General features: G+C 44.7%; 1 protein-coding gene across 1 annotated transcript; it reads right to left on the bottom strand.

Moving 5' to 3' along the window:
• Positions 1-6,326: 6,326 nt before the first annotated feature.
• On the bottom strand, positions 6,327-13,235 carry mmp17b (matrix metallopeptidase 17b). The gene is made up of 9 exons (XM_079672071.1): positions 13,139-13,235; positions 12,890-12,998; positions 12,600-12,777; positions 11,565-11,741; positions 10,983-11,076; positions 10,298-10,371; positions 10,057-10,206; positions 9,648-9,905; positions 6,327-7,615 (listed from the first exon to the last, which is right to left on the bottom strand). The coding sequence occupies exons 1-9, from the start codon at positions 13,195-13,197 to the stop codon at positions 7,245-7,247; spliced, it is 1,470 nt and encodes a 489-aa protein (XP_079528197.1). The 5' UTR covers positions 13,198-13,235; the 3' UTR covers positions 6,327-7,244.
• Positions 13,236-13,411: the final 176 nt, after the last annotated feature.

The following is a 13,411-nucleotide window of genomic DNA, read 5'->3' as shown; positions in this document are numbered from 1 at the left end:
GGATAGGGGCTAAGAGCTTTAATGTTTTTATGACAGTGATATCGCAATAAAGCTCTCGCTGTTGTGCTGCAATTGCTTCTTTGGATTTGTATACAGTACGTTTGTGCCGCTTTACATTAGTTTGACATTGTTCTTTCTCCTTAAGGCAACCAGGAGATTCTTCCTGTCACTCAGTATGAATGAGCTTCAACACTCAGTCTGACTGCCGTAAAGCACGGAGGACATTCAACATCCACAGTCCAAAAGTCATGTTATAAAAGAAGCTCTTTTCTCTTTTAATTTCTACAGTGCGGAGATCAGGACCCTGAAGTGTGGATTTCTTTTAAATGTGACCTTTAAAATCAATAGAAGTGTTAGGGCTCTTTAATTTAAATTCTTCAATGCTACTGGAAAGAGAAATGTGTTATGTTTTTGTGTGCCTCTTTGGTTAGGTAAAAAAACTACTTGTTTGAGCCATGACTTGCCTCAGACTCAGCTAAAAACCGTCAGAAATAAAGAACCTTTCAATTTCAGTTTGACTGTGACAGCTGACTAATTTCATGGTTCAAAGAGATTTGTGTGGCCAGCACCAATCTGATGGCTGCTTATCTCAGTGAGCGCAGCAGCACACTGTTAGACAGGCTGTTTAGGGAACATTCACTAAGTTCCTCCGAACTACCACTATTCACTACAGGCCTCTCCTTATGACATCAGCTTTCTCACACACTGTGATTGAACTTAAGATCGTAGCGATTTCTGGTGTGTCCTGTTCAATAGGCAATAATGCATAAAGGGAAAGGGAGAATTGTATATGTGGTTAAGATATAAAGCTTTAGTTGAAGGACCTAATTGTTAGGTAAACTATGTTCCATGTTTAGATTGACTCACGGTTTTCCTTAATGTTATCTGAAAGTACTGAAGTAGAAGAGAGCGTGATGGATTGCAGCTTATCTTACTACAGCTCTGTCTATGAGCGTCATGGGGCAACCACAGCTCCCTCTCTGCTACGCTTGCAGTAAATTACGTAGATGATGTGGAATCAAAGGATTCCCCTTTGCAGTGATTAAGTAATCCAGCCCGGGGAGTTCCAGCGTGGGATGCTCACCGTTGAGATAAATTATTTACATAAGATTTGTACAGTTTATTTTATTCTAGGGATTATTCTTTGAATGCACTTTTTCAATCCAAATATAATTCATCAGCTGTTTTCATCCTTCCCCCCGGCTTTGATACCTGAACGACATGATATCATAAGAACCCCCCTGCAGCACACACAGGATGTGACCTACAGGAATACAAATTGTTCAGGGGCCCGGCTTGGATATCAAGAAGTGAATGAGGTCAAATGGCTGTTTATCCTCCACCTAGTCCCAGGGTGACCAGGTGTCCCACTTTGTGCCGCACAGGATTTTTTTTTTTTCTCCGACAAATTGAGATAAGGTCCCGCATATGATTGACAGTAGCCCGTCTAAAACCTGGCTTGTATCCCTGTAATAACCCTGTGCAGCAACTTACCTCTGGCCAGCAGAAGACTTCCAACTGGAGAATTTCTTTCATCACTTTTTTAACCAGACACCACTCTGTTTAGCAATCTCAATAACCCTGCCAGATTTGAACATCTCTCCAGTATTTTGATATATTGGTATAATAGTGTTTTTTGACTGATTTATATTAAGTATTTAAAAAAAAAAAACATATTGATAAATGTATCTCTGGTGTTTTTGTGTATATTTTGACGGCATGCTTCTGCTGCTACTGTATACAAATAAAGGTGAATAATTATAAATAATTATCTAATTTTATTGAATTCATAGAATATAACTTTTATTGGCATGAAAGCTTCAGTAACAGTGTTGCCAAAGCATCAAATATTTGATCTCCCTAAAGAGTCCCCTCTAAACCAACAATTTACAGAGATAAACTAAAGTGTGTGCTTGCCACTTTGATTTACTTCATACTAGTCAGGGTTGTTTTCGATGGTGACAGATGGGGGGCTTCTCCAAACACAGTGGTTGACCATTGGGTCAATAACTGGTTCAATTCCATTTAGATTAGTCACAGGCACATTCCTCACACTTTAAAATAAAAATCTATAATGAGAGACATTTAAATACACCTGTGGGGGAAACTTCTGAAGCAATGGAGAGTCAGGACTCAGAGAGGCACAAGGAGAGCTGGAGCTTTGATGGCAAACACTGACGATTTATTTGGAGTTACGGCCGGAGAATTCACAAGACAGGTGGTGTGTCACGAGTTGACACAGCAGTTGCCAAAACAATTCTGAAAAACTCTTTCTGCAGCTCGAGGTTTTAACTAGGTCGGAGTGTAATAATCAACATTCTTCATCAGTGAGACTAAACAATATGGACCCTGAATCTAACTAGAGCTATCGTCCATAGAAAAAAAAGAATGCGCGCCAGGGAACCTTCGTCCCTGAACAGTAAACTACCTCATGGCGGCTTGTGCTCTGTCATAGACTGGCAACAACAATGCGCCCAAGCTGCTCCTCCTTAAGAGAGATAGCAGCAATACCCAAGGCCGTAGACCTATGCCAGTGAAAAGAGAAAATTATGAACTGGGTCAAAGGTTGAATACCTAAGCAAATTATTTCCTTACAACACCTACAACAATACATTAACAATACGAAGAAAAAAGATCTATAATATTACATGTTATTATTTTGAATTCCATGGGGTCATGTTTTATTTTCACATGTGACATCATTCTACTGACAACTACTTTGTTTTACTTTTGCCCCTCACTAGAGGTGAGGTATACAGCCTTTTAGGTTAATTTATAATTCAGCAAAATCAATCAAATGTAGGTAAATTATTCTTTCTACTTGAATATGATTTAAGAAACATCACAGCTCTCCATAGGGTTTCAGTTTTCCTGTTGCAGCTCATCCCTTAAAACAGAAGCCTCAGATTGCTTATAATAAGGGGAAATATGAAGGGTCTATTTAAATCTTGTTATGGAATAAAACAAATATTTGTTAGAACATGTTCTCAGCTCCAATTGACTTGTGATATGCGCCGGTGAGGATGGCCGCATTGTCTTTTGGCTCCTCTCCAACTTTGCCCTTTTTACGTATTTTCGTTTGCTTTTAACATGGTTCGCAACATGCAAGCCGACCGCACCACACTGTAAATTGTAATAGTGCCCCTTACTTAAACAAAATAGTGACATCAACTGATATCTACATTATTTGTTAACTTAACTCAATACAACAAGTTAAAATTACTTTCTTGTGAGAAAAGTTATTTAATTAATCAGCTTGAAGTAACCGTTACTTTAAAGCACGAGTGAGCAGCTCTCTTTGAACACACGTGGGCGACTGCGCAGTTTGCCACAGAGACGTCAGAAGCGGGGAGAAATCATTGTCGAGAGTCTGAGGACATGAGAAGGTAAGTTTTAACCCAGTCTATGGTTTTAACAAACAATACTGTGCTACAGATTTGGGAAGTTAGCCAAAATCATTCAGGGTTAGCTATCGTTATTTGTTGTAATGAGTCATCCTCTTTCGTCAGATGAACACAGACTTTTACCGTGTTTAAGTAAAAATCGTGGCTATAAGGTAAGAGCTAACTTTAAAGCTAATAAAGTTAGCCCGTCATGTAGGCATATGGCGTGGAATTAATTCCGGTTAAATAAATGTATTTGAAGAAAACTTGTGTAAAAGCAAAAGCAGCATGTTCGTTAACGGTTGACACTGCAGCAACTGCTGCATTCCCTGTTAGCACACATTAGCCACTGCTGCACGTTCCTCTACCGCCATTTTAGGCGTTGCTATTGTTCTATTTCGTATATGGCTTCGCCCTCTAAGGCTATCGCTATTGGGTAATCCCCCTGCGCAACTGCGCAGCACTGAAACACTTGTAGTCCACGCCCACCCGCCCTCGGGCCTCCTTCCGGTATAAATAGGAAGGAGGCCCGGCAATCTGTTCCCTCTTTTCTTCAGCAAACCTCGGCAGTTAATGAAGCACAGAACCATTAAACACCATGAGCAACAACTGCGTCCGAAATTGTCCCTCATGTGGCTTAGGATATATCATGAGCTATGACCAGCACGCAATGTGCGAATCCTGCCTGGGGCCAGAGCACGCGGACGCGGCTCTCAGCCAGCAGGTCGCTTGCTTAGATTGTGCCCGTCTCCCATCAGCCGACAGGAAGCGAAGAGCGGACGCTCTAGCTGCTGCGGCCAACGAGGACGATTGGCCCGTCCAGCACGTGGACGGCAGCATGTCCCTGGAGCCGAGTGCCGGGCAGGAGTCGGACGACTCCTACCCCGTCTCCCTCATGGTTCACTGTGCGGTTCTCCCCTCCCTCCTCTCCCCCGGACGGGGGGGACAGAGTCGGAGCAGGGGTCTGGTTTGGCGGCCGAGCATGCCGTCCCCTTCTCCGTCGCCACAGGACGGCGCCCTACGTTGAGCTCCCCCAGAGAGTATGTCGCCCGCCAGGCCAACCGGGTGCACCAGTGTGCCTTTCAGGCGGCGGCGAATATCATCGCGCTGCTCTCCAACTCGGTGGTGACACTGGTAGAGCGGTCCACCACCGAGGCAGAGGAAATCAGCAAGGCGGCCAGCACGGCGCTCACTCTGTGCACGTCCGTCGCTATCTCCAAGGCGAGGATTTCCGCGTGGGTGACACAGATCCAGCGCCACCTGCAGCAGGCGTCTGTTACGGAGACGGCCAGAAAAGTGCTACTGGACGCTCCAATCAGCCCGTACGGGCTGTTAGGACCCCAGTTCCACGCCATGGTGGAGTCCATGAAGACGGCCGCGGAACAGGCGGACGGCATTCGCCAGCATGTCAGTTGGCTCCAGCCTGCTGAGCGCCCACAGCAGCACCAACGCCCGCAGCAGCCGCGGCGTCCACGCCGGCCACAGGAGGCCGCAAGCGGAGAGACGCCCACAGCAACCGCCTCGGCGTCAGACTCGCCCTTCGGCGGCTGCAGGGCCTCCGTCCCACGTCTGCGCTACCCTGCCACCCCAGAGACAGGGTCTCCCGGCGGCGAGTCAAAGGGGAGTGAGGCTCCCCTGCTCCTGGTCTGCTCCGCGAGAGCCTCTGCGGAAGCAGAGCCGGTAATTAAGCCGGCTGCCACTAATCTGTTGATTAAGTAGACAGCAGGGCCCCCTGCAGAAGCCTGCTGGTTTATAACCTTGGTTAATAAATCGGTTAATAACCTGCAGAGCTCGCGGCATCCCTCCGTCTGAGATACGCCTCCTACACACGGTCATAATAACCCATGAGCGCCGTTATAACGCCTCATGTGGACAGCACTGCACACACCTCCACTCATCCCCTGACCGTGTACACGCCTCATGATGACAGCCGGAGTGAAACGCAGCGTGTGGAGGCTTCCTCGCAGCCCTTTCGCCTCACGGGCAGCGGCGGCGAGGGCAATGGCGTGGCTCGTCACCTTCACGACCAGCACAGCACATCACAGAGAAGCTAGAACGGGCGAATGAGCAGTATTCCAGGCTGAGTGTCCCCAGCGGCAGCGCCCGCAGCGCCACGGCACCTAGGGCTTGCTACAGAAGCCTGCTGGTTTTAACCTATCAGTTAATAAACTGCAGAGCTCGCTAATTAAGCCGGCTGCCACTAATCTGTTGATTTAGTAGACAGCAGGGCTCGCTGCAGAAGCCTGCCGGTTTTAACCTTGGTTAATAACCTGCAGAGCTCGCGAAATACTTTAATGCAAATTAAAATGTAAATGTGAAGGACTGTGTGTATAACAAAATACATCGGTGATAAACGAAACTGGAAACAGACGTAGGCAAGATCCTCAGCTCGATGATTGGATGGTTTAGCTGCAATGCATGCTGGGATTTGGTGTTTATGTGATGTGAATTCTGAAAACGTTTTTTAAAAATAAAATAATACTTTATTCCGAGTGTGCTTGCTTTTGTCTTTGAAAGTCATCACATAACGGCATTGTAATACACGGTTCGGCTGCATTAAATATTACATATCTGCCGTAGTTCTTTATTTATAGAGCCCTGCTGAGAAGACTTCGAGACAAACAGGAAGAACTGCCGCCAAAACTGAAAACGTGATGTGGATCATAAATATATTGCAATTAAACAACATCTTACATTTCTTTTCACACAATACGTCTCCATCGCAGTATCAACACTAATTCGGCTGAATTTTATATTTGATCCAATTGGTAGATAGGCTGTATTTACACCATAACGGTGCAGTGCTGATAGAAAGGGACACCTGGTGGTTAAAGCAGAGAAGAAAAGTGGTATTGTAGTGCCGAGAGATAGGGAGTCAGAGGCGGTGCAAGGAAGGTGCAAAATGGTACTTTATTCACAAGCTGCAAAGGACATGTTGTCGGGTCGCAGCCCGGGTCGACAAGAGAAAGAGCCAGGATGGCACACAATATATATAAGGGAACCATCACCATGTCCGTGTGGAAACAAAACCCCAACTGTGGTTCCATGTGTGAATTATGAACCAGTGTATTAATACGTGGTCACCACAGTATACTGTATATATACTGTATATGAGTAAAAAAAAAAGAAGTAAATTCTCAATTTTCTTTGAATATTATGATGATGATCATTTCAATTAATGGCTGCTTTGTAACACCAAGGAGCAAATAGCCGTTGAAACACTTTGGGAAACTTAACATGACTGTCTAAAGGAGATTTTTTTATTTATATTATATTGATTTGCTGAATAAAATAAAGCGTTTCTTCAGCTGAGTAAAGTACTTCATTATTGCCCGAGATTTTTATTGCAAGAATGTTACAAAGACTAGGGAGAAGTGTTTTAAACTCATAACTCATTCATAATCTTTATATAACATAAAAATGGACCTGAGAGCAAGGCTTTGATTTGATTTGAGGCACAATTAAAGTACCTCATTAGGGCCCAAAGTCTTTACAGAAAACTTCCCCAGGAGGGCAGTAAGTCATCACACTGTGCTCCTCACAATTCTGAGTTTAAAGGTAAAAAATAAAGCACACATTATATTCATTCAAATTATTTGTCTTACTCTTATAATGTATATTACATAAGAGTTATTTCTTTTATCATGATTTGGATGTCCATGAAGATGTTCCCATCTTGCTAAGCTGCTTGAGAAAGGACAGAAAGAGCCTGAATCCTGTTACGCGAGCTGCAGCTCTGATTTGATCTTCCCGTCCCTCACTCAGGAGAAGGAGCTGGTATAGTGAGAGCACTTGGGGAATGATTGTAGATGATTTTCTCTCCTCTGGCAACACAGCTGACCTTCACTGTCTAGTGCAGCTTTACAAGGCCATCAGAGTGATCAGCAACAAGGCAGCGAGACAAGAGGATGGGCTGCCACACAGAGCTCCATTTTGGCAAGAGCATTGTGTCAGGACGGGTAGACCTCTGTCCTGTCTGTCCCTCTCATGGGTTCTCCTCCTTCCTCCTTCCTTCTCCTTCTCTGTCTCCCCCTTCCACCTCTCCCTGAGCTCCTGTCTCCCAGCAGGTGGAGACAGAGACAGGGAGAGGTCGTCCAGCACAGGTGAGGACGAGGACGGGTCAGGGCAGTCCAGCCAGTCTGCACTGGAGGATCGAGGGTACCCGTCCTGCACTGGGGAGCCTGGAAACAGGAACTTCCAGTAGGAGTGTCCTTTGAAGAGATAGACCGAGCCTGCAGAAGATTGAGAGAATCAACAGCCTGGATATGATAAAGGTAATTGTGTTCTAGTCAATAAGCAACAAGCTGAAGTCACTACAAAGGGCAGCAGATTTGCCAACATGTTTTGCTGTGTTGCATACGATTCAAACATAAGGGAGGCTGTGGCGCAGTGGACTAGTGCCTTGGTGTTCGTATCAGGGGGTCACAGGTTCAAAGTCAACATGTCGTTGTGTCCCTGAGACACTTCACCCCAAGTTGCTCCTGTGGGGATTGTCCACAGTATTGAGTATGTAAGTCGCTTTGGATAAAAGCGTCTAACAAGTAACTTGTAATGTAATGTAAAATAGCATAAAATAGAGATCTACAGAAAATAGAGCCTTATAGTTTGTTAACAAAGTTTTAAGACTGAACTGCTTTTCCTTCCGGGAAAAGATTGTCCCACTCTTGACCTGACAATCAACATTGGCCCCTCTATTGTTTCCCCGACTCAGACTGCAAGGAATCTGGGTGTGATCCTAGATAACAAACTGTCCTTCACTGCTACATCGCTGCTACAACCCGCTGCTGCAGATACACACTTTACAACATCAGGAGAATACATCCCCAGCTAACCCAGAAAGCGACGCAGGTTCTGGTCCAGGCTCTCGTCATCTCACGCCTAGACTACTGCAACTCCCTCCTGGCTGGTCGACCTGCATGTGCCATGCGACCTCTGCAGCTCATCCAGAATGCAGCGGCTCGTCTGGTCTTCAACCTTCCAACATTTTCCCACACCACTCCGCTCCTCCGCTCCCTTCATTGGCTTCCGGTAACTGCTAGAATCCACTTCAAGACAATGGTACTTGCATACCATGCTGCGAATGGATCTGGCCCTTCCTACATCCAGGACATGGTTAAACCGTACACCCCAGCATGTGCTCTTCGCTCTGCATCAGCCAAACAGCTCGCTGCACCCTCACTGCGAGGGGGACCCAAGTTCCCATCAGCAAAAACACGTGGGTTTTCTATCCTGGCTCCAAAATGGTGGAATGAGCTCCCCATTGAAATCAGGACAGCAGAAAGCTTACACATCTTCCGGCGCAGACTGAAAACGCATCTCTTTCGACTCCACTTTGAGCGATAGAATTACTAACAAAGCACTTATATACTAATAAAGGACTGGCTTATCTAAAGCCAGTTGAGTAGCACTTGAAATGTTTTGGCTCTGTGAAGCCTGATGTACTTATATGATTCTGTTTTCTTCAAGGTTGTATTTTGTTGGTCGAACGCACTTATTGTAAGTCGCTTTGGATAAAAGCGTCATCTAAATGCATTGTAATGTAATGTAATTTAATGTAAAGCGAAGAAAGGGTTAAGACAATAATAGATCACTAATATAAGGATTTGTATTTCATGCCTGTAAACTGCAGATTGATGTATTTATAAATTAGTAGGTAGTTAGTTTGAACACAGTAGTAAATATTTGAATTTATGAGGGAAAGAAATAACTCAGTCCCTCATCAGAATGACAGGAATGGCTTGCCCACTTGAACAATTGGACTGCGTCGTTGGAAAATGTGCTTTAATGTTCAAAAAGCTCTTTATTGTTCTCATACTGCCTGTGCTGCAGCACCTCTTTTCACCCTCTGTCTGAAACCAGAGCCCAGTCTGTTCTGATTGGTTAGGCTCTGTTGTGATTGGTCAACCGCTTAGAGATGTCCCGCCCCTTAGCCTTTAACATACAATGTTTGCTGGAGCGCTAGCCAATAGAAGCTCAACAATCTAAATACTCATAAGGCCTTTTTAATATGATCCACCTCAGAATGCTGAGAATACGGTGTGCTTCGCCCCCCAGAAGTGATGTCATAGCCACGAACCCTACACATGTACATATAAAGATATATCTGTGATTGATGTAAGGCTCCTGGGCAGTTCAGGTTATTAGGTGTGTTATTACCTGTGACCACATTACTTGAACCTGACCATTATGTTACTGTTACTGGCAGGTGGAAAAGGGCAGGCACATCCGTACACACACAACCTCAGAGATGATCGGCGCCCTCACCCTCGCTGTCTGTGGTGATGCCACTCACTCCCTCTCTGAGGAGCTGAGTCCAGTCGTCTTCTTGCTTCTCTTCCTCAGCGTTTGCCATGTTCCCCCACACAGGACCCTCCTCTGGCTCCCAGACAAGACCCCACCTCTCTGTTGCTGCTTCCTCCACTCTGTCTGCTCCATCCAAGCTCAGCCCCATCCTGAGGGAGGAGAGGGGCTGAGGGAAGCCCTCCTGGAGCGACAGATCTCTGAACAGCCAGAACTGAGAACCTGCAACAAGACACAGTTGGAGATTTTAATATTTTATTAATCAACTTTCTAACTGATCCATTTGTTCATTCATGCTTTTCATAAGTAAGAAGAATAATCCTGTATAAGTTGAATAAAGTATAATTAATATCATGTATTAACATTATTATACCACTGATAAAGATGATAGCATGATCTGAGGGTCTCTCCAGCACAGCATGCAGCTGAGGCAGGTCAGGAGGTAGAGCCCTCCACAGCCTCCTGACTGAGGCCCCTTGACTCGATACCAAGCCCCCACCATTGACTCGCCACATAGTCAGACCTGGAGGAAGAATAAGGACCAGTGATGCAAGGTGTCAGTGCCAGACAGACTTCACAAAATGAATGTATTTTTTCCATTTATGCACTCAAACCTTTGAAGAAGAAAGTCTCTCCTCGGATCCTTGCCACTGCATCAAAGCTGGTGTTACAGCGGTCTATGAAGGGGCTGAGGGGGACACCTTTAGTCAGTACTTCACAATTATTAGAACCTTATGTTGTGCTCATTTTTTCTTATTCAAAGTGCATCTACTGTGACTGGGAAGAGAATTAGCAATACACCATTCAATGCATTATGAAGCAGCAGTATTACAAAGTCACTTCTTTGACAGACAGGAAGCCAGGGCAAAGACCTCAGAGTTCTTCTGTGGATTAAACATTGACGACCGAGCTGAGTTCAGACTTTTCATCGTTTGACGTTAGTTGAAAAATACCTCAGTTTATCTTTATTTAATTAAAGAAAGTTATGATATCCAATCATTGCTTTTTTCAATGCACTCACTCAGTGCTTGTATTGGAATCATAGTCCCCTTGGGAAATAGTCGTGGACATTTTACTTGTCACCTGCATAGTTATGGTAACTTATTTTGTTGTTATCCATTTTCTGGGCCTGTGGAGAGAAGGGGACCCAGGGTGGAGCCTTGAGGAACTTCACATGTCATATTTGACAGCTAAGATTTGTAATATAGAAACGGAGTAGTCCTCAAATCAGTAAAGAAGAACTAACCAGTTTTCCAGCTGGTCTAGTAATATGCTATGGTTGATGTTTTTAATATCTACCCATATTTGTGATGATGGTGGTGACCTCTGTGGCGAAGCTGAGGGTCTGGGGCGAGGCGTGGAGCATCAGTGGCCAGCAGCTGGTTCCTTTTCCCTAAATCAGAAGATCAAATCTAATCAGATACTATATATATAATAATGATGTAGCATAAAAATGCTCACAACGTTATGCTCAACAGCTGCTGATTGGACCGGAGAAGCATAATGACTTTAGAAAAACATCGCAGTCACACATTTTCTCACAGTGAATGTCTTTCTTTGGAAACTTAAGTCTTAACAATACATGGCTTTCACTTTTCAGCATATTGTGGAGGATCAAACCGTCTGTACTTCCTCGATAACAAACAACTGGTTCCACGTTGTCCTCATTTAGCCATGCGCGCTATGTGGCCATTTTGACTATCTGAATATGTTAAGTCCTAATAATGAATTCATTATGTCTTCTTTCTATGGTGGTGTTGTGATGCTAGACTATATGTGGTTCTTGATATAATATATGCATCCTCATGTGCCAACCATGCATTTGCACCCTTTATTCTCATTGTAGACAATCTGGTGTGAGAAAGGTCTACTTTGCCTTACCATAGAGCTGAGTGATGTGCTCCAGATCTTGAGCTCCCAGGCGGTAGTGGAGAGGGTCTCCGGCAGGCCCCTGGTAGTACGGCCTCATCACTGAGTTGCGAGACGAGGAGTGAGCAAGGCCCAGAGCATGGCCAAACTCATGGACCAGCACTGTGAACAGGTCGGTACCCTCAGAGGCTGGGGGGGGAGAGGAAGAGAGGAAAACCATGAGCTAATGAGAAGCTGCGGGGGGATTATGGTCCTAATGTCTTTCACTTTTGATTTGGAGCGATTGTGACAGGTGTAATGACTATTATGGCCAAAACCCCAGAAATCAGATACTCAAGGTTGCAATGCTCATTACACACCACAAGATAGAGCAGTTGGACAAAATCAACCACACGTTGACAGTGTTGCATTTCTTTGGATCTTCTTGCTAAACAGAGACCAAATATAAAGTTTGAGGCAGCTTTGTTTCTATTGGCTAGCATAATTGTACCCCACACATGGAAAATGGCTAATTACATCATAAATCATGCTGTGCAAGTGAAAGAATGATAATAATAATAATAGGAAGTGATTATTCCCCACTGGACCATGACCATCATCACATTTAATAGCAATGCATAAATAATGCTTTGTACAAAATTGATCATTTGGAAGGTAGCTACAGTGCATGGGGTTCACTACAAAAAGGACCACATCTTTATAAGCAGATTTATGAAAGCGTTTAACACAATTAATATTGATATAAATATTCACAGAAGTTTTTCGGAACTTGTCAATTAATCGTATAATGTTACATTTGGTTTCTGTTAATCAAATGGTCCCTCTCTCACAGAGCTCGGGTAGTGAGCCACCACATGGACACAAACAGACACATTCTTTGATTTTATAGATAAAATGGCGATCAATAGAAATAGCTTGCGAGTTGAAAGACAAAAGAAAAATAATTGAGACACAAAGAAATGTAAAGTTGTGACACGTCGTCTTTGTCTTTCTGCAGAAAAGCAGGAATAAACATGTTGTAATTGTGCAGAAATATATATTGTTAACCTGGCTGTCTAAAGGCCCACTCCTCCTCTGCATCTAGATGGACTCCTCCGGCCCGGGCAGCGTCTGATGGGAAGAAAGCATGGCCGACTGCACCTCCTGCCCCGTCAAAGGGATAGCCATCTCCATGGTAACCATGGAGGAAGTCTACCTGTAGGTCTGCTGCCTGTGGGCTGCCCACCTGAACACAGAGGGCAACAGAAGGGACATGATGGTGATCAATGTCCTCACATGGCTCACTCTGTAGGAAACTCACACCCGTCATGAATTCAGCAGCAGGTATAAATACCCACCTCATGGAACTCCAGGGGAGTTGGCTCTGCCCACACTCTCAGAGCATAGAACACCAGGGAGCGAATGGTCTCCCGGGACAGATGTGAGGAGGAGGGGTATGAACGCAACCTGCACAAAGTGTGTTTGTGTGTAAGAGAGAGACAGAGGGAAAGACACGCAGACTTGACTTTGAATAACTATAAAATACACATGTTTGTTCCAGTTTGCAGATCATAAGTATGATTTAAGATAACTTCATTTGAACCAACCTCCAGTTAATGCTCCTGCGTGTCCACATAGAGAGGGCCCTTTTCCTCCTTCTCCTCATGTTGCCTCTCTCTTGGTTGGCCGCTGGTTTGTCTTGGTCCTCCTGGTCAGGCAGGGAGCAGCGTGGACTCCTTATCAGCGCATTTGTCTCCTCATCTGGACACACCAAATCACAGAAGAACCAGAGGAGACAGTATGATTCACATACAGAAGACCAGATTCAGGAAGGACGAGGCTGACCGTCAGCGTGTTGCATCTTAAAGGTCTCCTATCAT

Source organism: Notothenia rossii (genome assembly GCF_949606895.1).
Source record: "Notothenia rossii genome assembly, chromosome: 3".
NCBI lineage: Eukaryota > Metazoa > Chordata > Actinopteri > Perciformes > Nototheniidae > Notothenia > Notothenia rossii.
This window is presented reverse-complemented; position numbering and strand designations above follow the sequence as displayed.